General features: G+C 40.1%; 1 protein-coding gene across 1 annotated transcript in view; it reads right to left on the bottom strand.

Moving 5' to 3' along the window:
- The window catches only part of LOC121519189 (spectrin beta chain, non-erythrocytic 4-like), a 73,839-nt gene that overhangs the window by 8,885 nt on the left and 48,086 nt on the right, over positions 1 to 16,868 (bottom strand). Inside the window, exons 8-17 of the mRNA XM_041802017.1 lie at positions 16,623 to 16,827; positions 14,548 to 14,793; positions 14,284 to 14,418; positions 12,138 to 12,379; positions 10,184 to 10,322; positions 9,974 to 10,058; positions 7,069 to 7,280; positions 3,358 to 4,739; positions 1,109 to 1,169; positions 760 to 1,028 (exon numbers count right to left, since the gene is read on the bottom strand). Coding sequence (XP_041657951.1) covers positions 760 to 1,028; positions 1,109 to 1,169; positions 3,358 to 4,739; positions 7,069 to 7,280; positions 9,974 to 10,058; positions 10,184 to 10,322; positions 12,138 to 12,379; positions 14,284 to 14,418; positions 14,548 to 14,793; positions 16,623 to 16,827 — 2,976 coding nt within the window. The remainder of the gene's footprint in view (positions 1 to 759; positions 1,029 to 1,108; positions 1,170 to 3,357; positions 4,740 to 7,068; positions 7,281 to 9,973; positions 10,059 to 10,183; positions 10,323 to 12,137; positions 12,380 to 14,283; positions 14,419 to 14,547; positions 14,794 to 16,622; positions 16,828 to 16,868) is intronic.

Consider the following 16,868-nt stretch of genomic DNA (forward strand, 5'->3'; position numbering starts at 1 on the left):
GAAAATCATTGAAGACTGTTTTCATTTCCTTTTACACAGCGTCCCAACTTTTTTGGACTTGGGGTTGTAGAAACACTGAAACTGGGTTCAAATTTCAATGTAAAATGACAACTGTTAGTGGAAGTCGTAACGCTGAATCTGCCAGAAGTGCATGTCTGAAGTTTTAGTTTAAGGAGTTTCCGTGTGGGTTTTTAACGTCCGTTGTAGCTACATGTATGAGTCTTACATGTAGCAGGACTGAGGCTAAAGCTACATGTCCCTCAAAGCAAAACAAGCAAAGCAAGGACATGTAAATTAACATCAACATCCCAGTTCTTTTTAAACTGTAAAGCTTCTGTCCTACTATTAGAAATAAAAAGGAAAAGCAAAGAAGATTAGACCGTGTGAGGGAGTGAAGCTCAAATCCAAGCAGGAAAGAGCTTCTAATGTTAGCCAAACTACTATTGCATCCAAGACCGGTTTTACTACTAATGAATGAAGCATATTATTGTAGCCTTAAAATCAACATAGCAGAGTCTACTGAATAGACTGGCTTTATTTGGTTTTGGAAGCAACGTTTCTTTTTTAATACTACTACAAGCTAGTAGGCCAGACATGCTAAACATGCTTTACCAGTTCCTTACATTTTTGCTCTTACCTGGGAGTTTTTGGTCTGGAATAGAAGGAAAGAGTCAATATAACCAATACAGGTGGAGTATCCCTCTACACAATGCTTTTCTGCTTGACTTGCCTAGTCTAGTCTGGATTTAAATGCTGTACCTGTTTGGACTCCTCTGCTGGGCCTCAAGGTCAGAGGTGGTGGCCTTTTTGCGGTAGAGGAAACCTTCGTTATGGGCAGTGTGTGAAGGTGGCTGTGGTGTTGTTGGGGCACCGGTAGCAGGAGCTGAGCGAGAGCGTCTTGTTTCCTCTGGCTCTTTTGGACGAGGCCTCCGCCTGGGTTTGGGTCGATCCCTGGCACGGGGACGTCCGTCAAAGCGAGTCACGGGTGCTGAGAGACTGCTAGGAGGTCGATAAGGCTCTCCCCGTGCCTAAGAATAACAGAGAATAGACTCAAGGACATAAAAATACACAGATTTGTTGTGTTAAACTGAATATCTTACTAACTTACATGTGCTGCTTCTCTCTCCTGGACCTGCTCTACAATCTCTGCCATAGTAGATCTCTTATCCCTGCATAGGGGGACAGACATGAGTCACCCAAACAGTCGACACGTCATTATGAGACCTTAAAGTCAGTGGACCTCATTCATCAACCGTCCTTTAGAGCAAATTTGTCCTTAAAACCCTCTAAGAAGAATCAGACATTCAGGAAAGTTTTCTCTAATTTGTTTTAAGGTGAGAACAAGATCTTAAAAACTCCAGGGTACTCTGACCAACATTTGAGTGCTGATATGACAGGATAAAATGTTTACTTTTGCCCTAATCAGCACTTAAATAACCTGGATTACGATTGGCACAAAAAAATAGAAACCATTTGTTATAGTCATAGGAAAATGAGGAATTTTGTAAATTTTTAGAAATTTGACTGGAAATTTGGGGGGGGGGGTCCACTTGAAATTTTCCTGGATATTCATCAAAAATTTTTTGAATTGTTTTTTGGTGTGGAGGGAATTCGTTAGGGAATTTTTCACCATTTCATGATGTTATAGGTGAATTTATTTGTGATTTTTTGAATTTGCCTAACAATTTTCAGGGTGGGTGGAGTTTCATTGAAATTGACGGGTACTGTCATGGGAATTTTGGGGAATTAATTTGTAGATTTTAGTATTAGATTGTGAACTCTTGGAGGGATCTGAAATTTCCCTTAATTTACACAGAAAATGTAGGAGATCTGTTTCAAAGTTGTTTTTTTTTGGGGGGGGGGGGTCGACAGAAATTGTGTTTCACTTTTAATTTCCATGGACTTGTTAGAGGAATTCATTTGTAAAATTTGGGTAATTTCTTTGGAAATTTGGGGGTATTTTCCATTGAAATGTTCCTGAATTGTCTTGGAAAATTTAGGGAATCTGTCTGGAGGTTTAAGGGAATTTGTTTGTTAATTTTCAGAATTTTTGTTGGAATTTAAGGGAATTAATTTGTAAATTTTTGGTACTTTGATTGGACATTTTGGGTAGAATTTGCTTTGAAATCTTGAGGTGGAATTTGCTTGAAAATTCTCAGGAATGTTCATGACAATTGTTGTGTACATGATTGTATATTTTGCAGCATCTGATTTGAAGTTTTGGGTAGGGGGATGGTTTTTGGTATTTTCAGTGGAATTTGGGGAAATAATTCTTAGAAATATTATATATATAAAATTTCCTAAATTTTCCTGGAACAATAAGGGAAATAATTAGGGTGGTTTTTTTTGTTGTTTTTTTTTTAAATTTTCATACGTTTTCATAGATTTTAAAGAAACGTGTTGATTTATGAAGTTTTGGGTGGGAGGCTGCTTTGAACTCTTTTGGTATTGTCATGGGGATTTGAGGAAATAATAATTTTTTAGGAACCTGATTGGAAATTCTGGGGGTAATGTCCTTTAAAATTGTTCGGGATTTTCATAAAAAATAAATGCATCTGTTTTGATGTTTAGGGAAATTTGTTGTGATTTTTTTTTTTATAATTTTCTATAGAGTTTTAGGGAAATTTATTTGTAAATTTATAGGACATTAATTGAACATTTTGGGTGGAATGTGCTTGAAAATTTTCAGGAAAAACACCAACAAATATTTGTTCAAAATAGAATTTCAGATTCAATTTTGTGAAATAATATTCGTCTTTATTTTTCCAACTATTTCAACAGAAGCTCAGCCCCTGCACACATTAGCTTGATGTGTAGCACATTTTGTGCTAATGCATGAGAAATTCAAGGCCCTAGGAGCTAAATTTGTCTATGGAAAACTAACAGTCCTCAGCAGATATCTTCATTATTACAAGACTGAGCTAGCAGAGCATTTTTGTGTTAACATTAGTCATAGAATCACGCTGACCACCTACAATGTTGATGACTAAGGGGATTTAGCGATTAATAACCCATCTATGATGTAAATGTAGGGCATTATCATGATAAAAAAAGTAAGTGTGCTGTACTATCCCAGTTGCAGAGATTTATTTTGCAGTAATTTAGGAAATAAATGATGTGTCATCTCTTTGGTTACAGCGGTGTGAACTGGCAGATGTTAAGAACGTTTAAGAGAGGCGTGTTGCAAGGGGCAAGTTTCAAACCATCTCACCTCAAATCTTTGGTCTGAATTAGGCTTTAAGAACACATTCAAGAAAAATCTCAGGAGGATATTGGTGAATGAGGTCCACTAGGATCATGCTTGCTACTGCTGACATGACAAACCATGAGCCAGATTTTGTTCCAGCCTTCACGTACCCTGAGCGTTTGTCGGAGCCATCCTTAACGGAGCCTTCCAGGTCACTGGAGTCCTGCCTCTGCAGTCTCTGCTTGCTGCTCCCTTCCTGTTCGCTGGACGACTGCCTCTCCAGACGCCTCCTGTAGCGCTCCTGACGTACAATCAACGGCAGCTCATTCAGCCTGGCCTGGATCTCCTGCTCGCTGGAGGTTTGTCTACCCAGCTTGTACTCTCTTTCTCTCCTTAGATGGTCCATCTGAGGATCAGAGCGACTACCACGAGGATCTCTCTGCAGTCGGCCATGGAGGAGCTCCAGCCCTGATTCTGGCCCCATGTCTGCCATTGGGATGTCCCCATACTGTTCCCGCTGGACTCTGCTGGCCTCTAGAAGTGGGTTCACCGCCTTGTGGATGTGGTTGATTCTGGGCTGCATGAAGTCAGCCTTCAAGTGCTGCCACGCGTAAGCCATCTTAGGGTCCATGATGCCGCCACTCTGCGCCAGGAATCCAGAGCTGCCTAGACTTCCACTGCTGTAATGATTTTGTGCCAGGAAGCCTGAGCTACCCAATCCCCCACTGCTCTGATAATTCTGTGCTAGGTATCCAGAACTCCCCATGTTGGGCTGCTGTGCCAAATACCCAGAACTCCCCAAGTTAGGCTGCTGTGCCAAATACCCAGAGCTTCCCATGTTGGGTTGCTGTGCCAAATACCCAGAGCTACCCATATTAGGCTGTTGTGCCAAATATCCCGAACTCCCTAGATTAGGCTGCTGTCCTAAATACCCAGAACTCCCTATGTTTTGTGTTTGGGCCAGATATCCAGAACTGCCCATGTTCTGTTGAGGCAGATAACCTGGACTTCCTATCCCCCCACTGCTTGGCGGCTGAGCGAGGTTACCTGAACTTCCTAACCTGCCACTGCTTAGATGGTTCTGCATTCCAGTCCCAGTTACTGCATTCAGTCCAAAGTACCCAGAACTCTCAGCACTGCCAGCAGTTTGATGGTTTTTCCCAAAGAAAGAAGAAGAAGTGTCTCCTCCGGCACTGTGGCAGGTCATTGCCGAGAAACCGGAATCACTTCCAGCTCCGGCCCCAGGGTGGTTCATCCCAAGATACGGGGAGCTGACCAGCTTCCCACTGGCCTGCTGCTCCAGCCCGTGGTAGCCTGATCCGTTCAGGACGGGATTGTAGCTGGACAAGGACAATCTCTGGGTTGCAGGGGTAGCACCCAGATCCAGACTGGTCTGTAAGGGTTTGGTTTCTAAATGCCCCTGTACCGTCTGCCTCAAGAAAGGTGAGGTAGCGCTGGTTGAGGGAATGCTGGGAGTCAGACAAGACAACGGGAACATCCTTCGACTGGACAGTGGCGTCGTCTTTTTCTCTTCCTCTTTTTTCTTCTCAGCCTAAATAAAGAGGTAGTTTGATAACTAAAAGCTCTATGGCAGCTCAGTTAACCCTTTCATGCATGAATTATTTAATCAAAAAGTTATTTAATTTGAATAATTACTGGAAACAGAAACTGGCTGCTTGTTAACCTGCACCAAATTAGCATACTGGTAGATATTCAGTAATGTAATAAAGTATTTGTCCACTTCTTGAATTCTTTTTTTTTTTTTTTTGCATATTTGTCACACTCATATGTTTCAGATTTTTAAATGATGGTTTGATTATTAAGGGTGATAAGCCACCCAAACCTACCTGGCCCTATGTGAAAAAGTCAGAACCCCCCTAAACCTAATAACATGTTGCAAGCAAGCATTTGCACAGAGTCTTCTGCACTCTTCTTTGCAGAATTGTTTAATTCAAGCCACAGTTTTCCAGGACAAATGGCCTGTTTAAAGGTATGCCACAGCATCTCACTCAGCTTTAACCCCTTAAAGCCTATTGTATCATATTTGATACATACTTTTATGATACCTCTATCTAATCAATATGATCATAAATTACTAAAAGAAAAAAAAACTACTAAAAATGATAAAAATACCTTCAAGTGGATTATCAGTGACCAAGAACACCTAATGTATCAAATGAGATACAAAAAATTTATATGTAAAATTGTATGGAAATTTAGATTTTTTGGATTTCAGTAGAAAGTAAAATAAACATTTCAGTTTCAAAAACTTAGAATTTTCTGACTATAATTTGTGTTTTCAGGCTTTAATGGGTTAAGTCTAGACTTAGACTAGGCCATGCTAAAACCTTCATTCTGTTTTTTTTAGGCGATTCACAGATGGACCTACTGATGTATTACAGATCATTGTACTGCTGCATAACCCAAGTATGCTTGAGCTTGAGATCATGAAACTGATGGACGAACATTCTCCCTCAGGATTTTCTGGTAGAGAAAGAGCTTCCCTGTTAGAGAATTCATGGTTCCATCAATTACAGTAAGTGGTCCAGGTCCATCACACAGCCACCACCATGTTTGACTGTTGGCATGATGTTTTTGGATGAAATGCCATGTTAGTTTTACTCCAGATGTAACGGGACGCACAACTTTTAAAACCTTTGTCTTGTCAGTCCACATAATATTTTACCAAATGTATTGGGGATCATCGGGATGTTTCTTGGCAAATGTGAGACAAGCCTTTGTGTTCCTTTTAGCAGTGGTTTTGGCCTTGGAATTCTCCCATGGATGCCATTGTTGCCCAGTCTCTTTCTTATTGTTGAATCATGAAAACTGACCTTAACTGAGTCAAGTGAGCTAAAGCCTGCAGGTCTTTAGATGTTCTGGGTTCTTTTGTGATCTCCTGGATGAGTTGTCATTGCACTCTTGAAGCCATTTTGGTTGGCCGGCCAGTCCTGAGAAGGTTCACCACTGCTCCAAGTTTTCCTCCTTTGTGGGTAATGGCTCTCACCTCGGTTTGCTCCCAAAGCCTTAGAAATGTCTTTGTATTACCTTCTAGAGTGATAGATGTCAATTAATTTTTTGATTTATTTAGATGGTGCCATGATTTGTTGCTTTTTGAGATCTTTTAGCCTACTTCACTTTGGCAGACAGGTTCTGTTTAAGGGATTTCTGGATTTAACAGGTGTGGCAGTAATCAGGTCTGGGTGGGCATGGGGTGAACATGGGGGCACAAGTGGCCTAGTGGTTAAGGTGCCCCTAGCGCAAGGGGTTCAAGTTTGGCCTGAAGCTTCTTTCCTGCATGTCTCTTCCCCACTCTCTCATCCCTGTTTCCAACTCTACCCACGGACCTCCTCTATGAAATTATCATTTAAAAACTGCATTTTATTTTTACTCTGGTAATCTTTGTCTAAAATTTTAATTTGATTGATGACCTGAAACATTCAAGTGTGAAAAATATGCAAAAAATCAGAAATAAGGAAGAGGCAAATACTTTTCACAGCACTGTATATCCCAAATAGTTCAAAATATCTACTAAAAACATGTTTATTACAGAGCAAATCATGCATGAAAGGGTTAAAAACCTGAGGCAGGCTGGTTCAGAGAAATAAAAACTTATCAGGATTATTTGCTGATATTATTGACTGGTTAATAATGCTGCATGAGGCCGTATGGGTGCAGTGAGTGAGAGAACAAGGCATGCAGAAAATGTCATGAGACAGATTTTATCCCATAATGGTGCAAACTCATGGCATGCGCACATGCCTGCTAAGCAAACCCAACCTCTCAAGCTCACGCTTTTTTTCTTTTTTTTTTTTTCTTGGAGCAGCATTAAATTGTGACTCCACCAAACTGATTAAACATTTATCTACAGTCAAGCTTACTGCGGAAAGCTGGCGAAGAGAGCTGAAGCGTTCTTTCCAGGTTACAGCAGCCTTGCGGAAGGCCTCGTGGCGAAGGATGAGCTGCTCAACCTCGTCTGTTTGGGCCCGGGCCCCGCCTCCCTCCGGCTCCCTGGAGGTGATCAGCGGCTCCTTGGCCTTCAGCCAGGCCTCCGCCTTCACTGTCTCCTGGGTGAACTGGAAGTGTTCCTGCTCTGGTGGTGAGAGCAGACCAACAACACAGTCACCATCACAACACATTTTACCTGAGTATGAATCAGGTTTTGATATTTCATAGTGTAATTATGGGTATGTTTACAACCCTAATTCCAAAAGCGCTGAGATGCTGTGTTGAATTGAAATTTAAAGATTATCCAATGATTGTCCAATCTCAGAAACCCATATTTCATTCACAATATATCTGATGGCAGCAACACATATCCAAAAAAATAGGGGCAGGACAAAAAAGGCTAGAAAAGTAAGAGATACTAATGAAAAACAGTTGGAAGTGCAATTTGAAACTAATTCAACACAGTCTGGCTGTGGCCGTAGATCTCTCTTACAGAAGTGCCATAATCTGTGTTTCCAGTTTTGAGGTTTTTTTTTAAATTCAACTTTATTCATAAACAAGGTCTGGCAGTTACATTCAGGAAGTAAACACTTTTCAAACATTATAGACTAAAAAATATTTTATAAATAAAACAGAGCAAAAGGTCAGGGGTCCAACCTGGGATGAAATTTTGAATAGATTTAAGAAATAGATATGCAAATGTTGGTGCACTTTAGCTTTGTTAGCTAAAGCTAAGGCTTACTTAGCTACACTAGCTATGTAGTAACTATGTAGCTATAGCCAAAGGCCCATGCCTTAGCTATGTTAGCTTTGGCTAAAGCTAACATAGCTACACAGTAACTACATAGCTAGCATAGCTATAGTAGCTTTAGCTAAAGTTCCAGGCCTTGGCTATGTTAGCATTAGCTAATACAGCTTTGCCAGCTTCATAGTTAACATTACTACATACGCCAATGTAGATAAGTTTGCCTTAGTAAACTCAGCTTTAGCAAACATAGCTAAAGCTAATGTAGTAAGCTATGAAGAAATTGTAGCAACGTAGCTTACGTAGCTTGTTAGTTTCGTAGCTTTGTTAGTATTGATATACATGAGCTTTATTAGCCTTAGCTTTAGCTACATTAGCTACACAGCTTTGCTATCTGTGTAGATTATGCAGCTAACATAGCTACATTGGCTTTGTTTGCTACATAAGAGAATTTTCATGGAGAAGGAGCTCCATAAGCAGTGTTGACTCGGCTTTATTAAACATTTTGTAATTAGTTTTTGCAGGTCAGATTTTTAACATTTAATTTTCTGTATCCTAACGCTTACCCTAAGCCTAAGCAGATGTTTGTTCTCATTTTATCTAGAACATTCTGGCATGTATTTCTGTTCTGACAGATACAGCGTCTTACAGAATCGGTCTGAGAACCACGGTCTGCAGACGAAACCCTCTCAACTAATTAGATTAGTTGGCAACACTTCAGTAACATGACTGGGTATAAAAGGAGCATTTTAAAAAGAATCTGTCACAAGTAAAGATGGGCAGAGGTTCACCAACCTGTGAAAAACGGTGTCTAACAATTGTGGAATAATTTCAGAAAAACATTCAAATATAAATTACAAAGACTTTGAATATTCCATCATCCACAGTCCATAATATCATCAAAAGATTCAGAGAATCTGGAGAAATCTCTGTGAGCAAAGCACAAGGCCAAAGGTCAGTACTGGATGCTTATGATCTTCAGGCCCACTGGAGCCACTGCATTAAAAGCAGGCATGACTCTGTACTGGAGATCACTGCATGACCTCAGGAACATTTCCAGAAATCACTGTCTGTCAATGCAATTCACTATGCCAGTCCACAAAGAAACACTGCCATGTTTTCTGGGTCAAAGCTCAATCAAATGGACTCAGGCAAAATGGGAAACTGTTCTGTGGTCAGAGGAATCAAAATCTGAAATTCTTTTTGGAAACCATGGATGCCGTGTCCTGCAGACTAAAGAAGAGAGGGACCACCCAGCTTGTTATCTTGGCACAGTTCAAAAGCCTGCATCTCTGATGGTATTGGAGTTGCATTAATGTCTGTGGCATGGGCAGCTTGCACATCTGGAAGGGAACTATCAATGCTGAAAAGTAGATAGAGGTTTTATTGCAACATATGCTCCCATCCAGACAATGTCTACTTCAGGGATGGCCTTGATTATTTCAGCAAGACAATGCTAAACATATACCACATCCATCACAACAGCCTGGCTTCACAGTAGAGGAGTCTGGGTATTGAACTGACCTGCCTGCAAGTCAGACCTTAAACCAATAGAAAACATTTGGAGGATCTTAAATTTGGCAAAGAAGACCCAGGACTGTTGAGCAGCTATACAGAATCCTATATCAGACAAGAATGGAACAATATCCCTCTCTCAAAACTCCAGCAACTACTTTCCTCACTTCCCACACATTAACAGACTGTTGTTAAAAGAAGGAGGATGCTACTCAGCAGTAAAGATAGCCCGTCCCTACTTTTTTGAGACGTGTTGCTGCCATCAAATTCAAATGAGCTAATATTTGTCATGAAATGGTAAAATGTCTCAGTTTCAACATCTGATATGTTGTTTGTGTTCTATTTTGAATAAAATATTAGTTTATGAGATTTGACAATGATGCATTCTGGTTTTATATCCATTTAACACAGTGCCCCAACTTTTTTGGAATTAGGGTTGTACTACGTTAGATCATAGCGTGGATGTGTCACATGTAGTTGCTTTGTGAGCATAAATCAGAACCATAATGGGATTCATTGTTGTTTATTAATTCATTAGATGAACCCTGTAGTCTGAGTTGTAGTCTAGAGTTACTCACTGCGCAGTAACCTCTCCTGGTGTTTGTCCCATTTTTCTACCAGATCCTTCTGCTTAGCCAGAAGGCTGTCCAGCTTCTCTTGAATCTGTGGTGATGGAGAGACTGCAGTCAGACCACAATAACATACTGCTACATGTTAACGGAGATCTTGTGATGGTTTGAGATGTTCATTGTGGTGTGTGGGACAGTTATGCTCTTTATTAGCCCGACCTCCTCTGATGCAGGATTTCCTGCAGCGATCAGGATCTTGCCCAGATCCGCACACTGCTGGATGGTCTTGCTGCGTCCGTCGATTTTGGCTTTCAGATCCTGGTGTTGTTTCATCATCCCCTCCAGAGCTGTCAAATCCCTGTGGGATTAGGTAGGATTATTCAGATTAGATGAATTAACAAATACTTAAGGGAAGTCTTTTAACCGCAGTGGGTATACTGTTTGCTGTAAGCTTCACAGGTAAACCAGTTAGCATGCCATACACAGCCCTGATGCTAAAAAGATTAGTCATTAAATTTATCTATCAATCAGACCAATCCTTACTTAGAGGCACGATTTTAAGGTATAATGTGTAACTCATGTTGCTCTTTAGGAACAGTCTCTCAGAGAAAAAAACAAAAAACTAAAATCAATTGGTTGACCTTAAATTTTAAAAGCTGCAACTAAATATTGCTATTGTGCTTCTACATGCAGCATCCCTGAGTGAGCAGGATTATCTCCATTCAGCCACGTGATAGCATCCATAGTATCCATGGGCATCACAAATGTACACATTGCATTGAATGTAAATAAACCTAAACAATTCAGACAAAGATTTTATGCAGCCCCTTGTATCATTTAACAAAAAATCTCATTTTTTTAAATCTATTTTTTTATTAGTTCTCATGATGGGGTCAGGGTTGGTGATGCCAAAAGATCTGGCAGGGGGTTGCAAAGTAGGAGGAAATGGGGGATAACACAGTAATGTCGTGTCCTGTATACAGTCTGCTGCAGACAGCACAGAAAGGATTTTAAACTTTTGAGTCAGTATTTGCTCTGCTGGTGAAGCTACATGATGGGGTCATTTTTAAGTAACTTACAGTATTATTTTCTGTATGAACACAAAGTTATTACATAAGCATATATTTGAAAAAAAAAAAAATCAATATATCATAATGGGACTGTGAGGGCCTGCTGATATCGTGTGACTGTTATATCTGCCTAGCTCTTATTACACTGACATTTGGTGTGCAGAGCATGACTTTGACTTTGTGACTTTTCATCCAGCCTCAGCAGAGCTGGCCTGCTCCATCCTCACATATTTAATATTTAACCATCTTGTTAGAGGTTGGCTTGTGCTGAGGTCAGACTGCATGTTTTAAGCATGATTACAGCCTGATTCAGCAGTCACAGGACCAGTCAGCTCCAAATAACAATCCTTTTATTCCACGTAGCATGAATGTCTGTTTTAGGCCCTGGTTGTTTCCTGGTAATTGACAAAACATATACTGAACAAAAATATTAGACAAAACTTTGGGCAGACATGCAAACCAGCTTTCTTGATGATATTTCTTTCTAAGATAATTCAATAAAAAAGTGAAAATCCCTGGAAAAAAAAGGAATGTACTCATTCTCCAACAAAAAAGAAAAAATTTAACAAACAGAATCATGACTGCCTACAACCTCGGTACATTCTAGATACTGAAACCCACTGAAAGCAGTCCCACGACCCATTTTTGAGTCCCAACCCACCAGATGAGAACCATTGCCATAAAGGACATGTACAAAAATATACTGACATCTCTATAAGTCACTCAGTTCTGCAAACTGAGCAGTATTCATGTAAAGCTGCTTAGAAATGTAAAGGCATAAGTCAAAGTGCTGTAGGCTTATTGTGTAAAATGAGTATTTGTAGTGATTATAGAGTGTAATTTAAAGCTCTATATTACATCATACAGTAACAGAGGTCATGTGAAATGAGGTCAAGGTGACACAGCAGACCATTTTATCCTGTACAGTAATGACATTGTGTCTGCAGGGACTTAACAATCCTCAGAGACCAGACTAAAGTAGTCTGCAGCTTCTAAATCATGTACTGTATACAGCTTTAAACTCAAACCATGTGCTGTTTACATCAAGACTTACACACAAAAAGGAGTAGAGCAGATGGATAAAGACATTACAGGTGTCTTACCTGGGCTCATCCCATCCTATCTGTCCCATGATGCCCTCCATCCACATCAGGTTTTCACGCACCACAGAGAAGAACTGCACCTTGTCAGTGACAGAGGTGACCTGGACTCGACTGGCCTCACAGGAGCCGAGGAGCTCCTTCCACGCCTCCATTACCTCCTGTTCTTTAACCATGATGGCCTCCGCCTTCTCTCCGGCGTAGATGGTCCTCAGCTGGGCGGCATTCTCCTGCAGCTGTCTCACCTGTACATGGCCAAGGAGGAGGACTTTATTATGAAGCCAATGTACAGACCTGTGTGCTTTCAGAGAAAATGAACTGAATAGATTGACTGTTTTTTAATAATTGCAGACAAATTTGACCCGTTAGATACTGTAGTTAGTCATGAAGATGACTTACTGCACAGATCCTGTTGGGGCCTACCTCTCCCTGTAAGTGGAACAGACCTCATCAACTGTGAGTGACCTCATGTTTGCTCAAGAGTTTTTTTGTACTCTTCTGACTCATGTCTTTTATTCTAATTAGGAACTGAAGGTACAAGAGTCCCTACACATAAAGTGTACCTGAGCGTCAGACAGATGTGCTTTATGTGTGGGAATGGTCAGTTTATTTCATAAAACTGTCAGTTTGTTTATTAATTATCTAAAAACTACAGATCTAACAGACCACTATGGTGAGACGCTGCATCTGTCAGAATGGAAACATTCCTAAACTCTCAAAATAAGATCTGATTAAACTTCTGGCTAGAGTTGAAGCTGGGGTTAAGGTACTAAAAGTTTAAAATAAAGAAACTGCCATGCAAAAACTGATTACAAAACCTTTGATAAAGCCAAGTAAAAGTCTTCTAACAGGAAAAAGCTGTCCTCCATGAAATCATTCTGACAACGCTTAGGTAGCTAAGGATGAAGCTAATGAGGCTACAATAGGCATGTGGATAAAGTAGCTACTGAACATACATAAAGTAGCTGCATAGCTGACAGCTAAAGCTGAAGCCAATGAAGCTACATTAGCTACGTAAGCTGCGAGGTACTGTAGTTACATAGATAAATCTAAAGACATAGATAAAAACATAGATAAATCAACGTTGAACTACGAAAGCTGCATAGGTTATGTAGTAATGTAGCTAAATCTAATACTAACTAGACTAAATAGCTTTGTTAGCTACCTAAGTTTTGTAGGTTATGTAGTTATGTAGCTAAATATGAAGCTAACAAAGCTATGTAAGCTGCACAGTTTATGTAGTTACATAGACATGTAGTTATGTAGTTATGTAGCAAAATCTAAAGCTAACAAAGCTATATAAGCTTCATAAGCTACCTGGGTAATGTAGTTATTTAGCTAAATTTGAAGCTAACAAAGCTACATTAGATTCATAGAAAATGTAGTTACATAGATAAATCTGAAGCCTACAAAGCTATGTAGCTAAAGCAACTGAAGCTACGTTTGCTTCAGTGTTAATTTCATCAACTAAAACTATGACTAAAACGATTAGATCTGTAGATCTGTGATGACTAAAACTGACTAGACTGAAATGTCATATAGTTGTCGTCGGACATTGAAAATCTGTGATAATTTTCCAATCCGGGTAAATATCATAAATATAAGGACTATAAATAATTTACCCTAAATGTCTGCAAAATGTACAACTGCCCCATATGGTAAAGGTGCTACATAATCAAGGAAGCACTGAGTTTGGAAATACTAGTTTATTGGATATCAACAAAATTCTAATATGGTGCATCCCAAACCAAAAGATCTCTGATACCTTAACAGGAGTTCTTGGGCTGCTGTTGCAGAAAAATGGAGCATATACTATCTTGGATGTTTCAGATATGAGCGTTTCATTTCTAGCATGCTGTGTTAAAGCATTTGTGGTGTGCAGACTGTGTTCAAAGTTTTCCAACTGTGACTACAGATTGCACAGCAAATGCTAGCAAATGAAATACTGTAACTATCTGATGATCCATCTGACCAAACGTGTGTTTTCAATCCTGCACAAACATCAAGCAGATATAATCTCCAAGCCAGTGTCCACTGATGCATCTTGTCAAAAGGACATTTTTTTTATAAATGTATCTCCTCTTTTCCTTAAGCAGGCCAGCAGCAGATACACTGAGTGATGGGCTCAGAGAGAAATCATATCACTCACCTGTGCGACGAGCAGTTGAAGGGCATGTTCGAAGGAGTGCATCAGTCTCTGCAGGGTGGCCGGGTTTGTGATGTTGGCTTGGCACGCCCTCACCTCTGGCAGCTGCTTCATCTTCCCCGCGATCTGAGCCAAGACCTACAACGCAGGACAGCAGCGTCACGAGCGTTTTAAAAATAGCAGCCGCATGTCACGGCCAGACTGTCTACCTTTGATGAAGAACACGATACACCTGAGTCACAGGCGGATCTCCTGTTTTGACTGTACCTCTTTGCAGTCGGTGAAGAACTTGTGCAGCTGGTGAGAGGCCGCCAGCATCTGTCTGCGGGTCTCCATCAGCTCCAGCAGGTCGGCCCATGACTCGTTCAGCCCGTCCTTCCACTCAGCGATGGTGGCGGCGTCAGAGTGCCCACAGTCGATCATCTCGTTCACCATTTTGTTGACCTGCTCCATGCGCTGCTGACCCATGCTGTTTGTCTCTGAGGCGAACTTTGTGAATTTCTCCTGCAGCACCTGAAACACAAAAAACACAACAAGTTATAAATAGCACAAACCTACACACTGTATACAACATTTTTACAGTTATTGCGCTCATATAAATCTGTATAAAATTGTATTTTGACATAAAACTTGTGCAAGATGTCATTAATAAATAAAAGCTATTTTTGATTTATTGTGAAAAGTTGGAGGATAATCAGCCATGTCGGTAGGAAGAATTGAGACTGTTTTTTTTTCATTCAGCTAACATAGAAACAGACCATCACTGCAGTGTTTAACATAACATTAGACCTTTAAATGTGTCATTATTTTAGTATGGAGTCAAAATAACTCAGCTAAATGGAGGCAGGAATGTATGAGTCAGAAAGGAAGTCCCCTAAAATTGGCACCGTTAAATTAGGTTAGATAACAGGACACCACAAACATAAAACCATTCTGTGTTTATGGTCTCTTCATCGGCCAAAATGAACACTCTCTTTTTTTGTTTCAGGAGAGTCATCTTTGCTTATTTCAAGGAAAAAACAACTTACAGTGAAAATACAGCAACACAGAGATGGTTAAAGTATTCTGACTACATTATCCTGAGCGTTTAGATTCCTAAAAACAAGTCTGTTTATTGTTAAGAGCTTTTATAGTTTATTTTGTGCTCTCGTGTCTATTTAGTTCTTTCAGTAGGAAAATAATTATAGTACCGTGGTCTAAAAAGTGTAAATATACAACCCTGATTCCTAAAAAGTTGGTGCGCTGTGTAAATGTACACATTGTTTTCCATTTACAGACTGTTGACAATGATCTGTAAACATCTGGGAAGTAAGGAGACCAGTTGCTGGAGTTCCTGGAGATGAATGTTGTCCCATTCTTGTCTGATGTAGGATTATAGCTTAGTCTTTTTTGGCAAATTTTTTCTTAATCACACTAAAAATGTTTTCTGTTGATGAAAGGTCTGGAGGTTTGTTAGGACTCCCAGTTAGCTGACCCATTCTAGGCCAAACCAGCCCAAAGTCATAATGTTTACTTTTTTTTCTCATTTCATATGTCAGTAGTTGCTGTATGGCTGGATCTTGGTGACTGTTGTGCAAGCCAGTCTGGCCCAGATCTGGGATACTGGGCCAATTCTTTTCTATATACAAGTGAGATATGACTAACCCCTACCAATTTGGCCTCACCATGAGATGAACCTAACGTTTTTGCAAGTGTCTGGAGATTTAAAGTAGCAAAAATTGAGAAAAGTGACACTGATATCCAAAGGATTAAAAAGCACCAAGTGTTGGCACAAGATGCAGCAAAATGTGTACAACTGATGACATTTTCTGCAGTGGAGAGGCTGAGACAGACCACCAATTATTAGGCTGGAACATAGGCTGGACTGAGCAGCAGGGACAGAACAGGGAGGCATATTAAGATGATGATGAGAAGGAGCTGGAGGAAAAAACACTCCAAAAAACTCTTTGTGTGTGGAATAGGTCTAAAATTGCAAAAGTGTACATATGGTAAATTTAATCAAATACTTTTACAATTTCAAAACTGATTTTAATAGTGAAATGATATTTCTAACTAACAGGACCTGCACCAAAGTCAAGAGAGATTTTCAGTTTATTTGAGCTGATAAAGAAGAAAACTGTGAAGCTCATATTTGAAAAAGCAACTCCCCAAGATTTGATGAGCAGGCTGCCTGAAATTTTCATACCTCTAATTTATCTTTAATATGTTAGATATGACATATAACATCTAATACATGAGAACGTTTTACACTAATGGTTCATGTTGTCAGCTCATAAAAGCTTTATATCTCTGGTGGTTGTAGAATAATGTAATGTAATGTTGTTATTTGTATTAGGCTGTACCGTGACGTCCTCCAGGTCATGTCCTAGCTCAGTAGAACTGGCCACAGCCTCTCGCTCCGTGATCCACTTCTCCAGCTCCTCCACATCCTTGTTGAGCTGATAGAGCCAGTACTGCTGCTCCAGTCTGGTCTTCCTGTGCTCCACCATGTCCTTCAGAGAAACGTACAGCCGGTCTATGTGTGACTGCTGCTTGGTGATCTGCTCACTGGGGAAGACAGAGAGAAAAATAAGAATTATAACCACAGG

Source organism: Cheilinus undulatus, linkage group 12 (assembly GCF_018320785.1).
Source record: "Cheilinus undulatus linkage group 12, ASM1832078v1, whole genome shotgun sequence".
NCBI classification, from domain to species: Eukaryota; Metazoa; Chordata; class Actinopteri; order Labriformes; family Labridae; genus Cheilinus; species Cheilinus undulatus.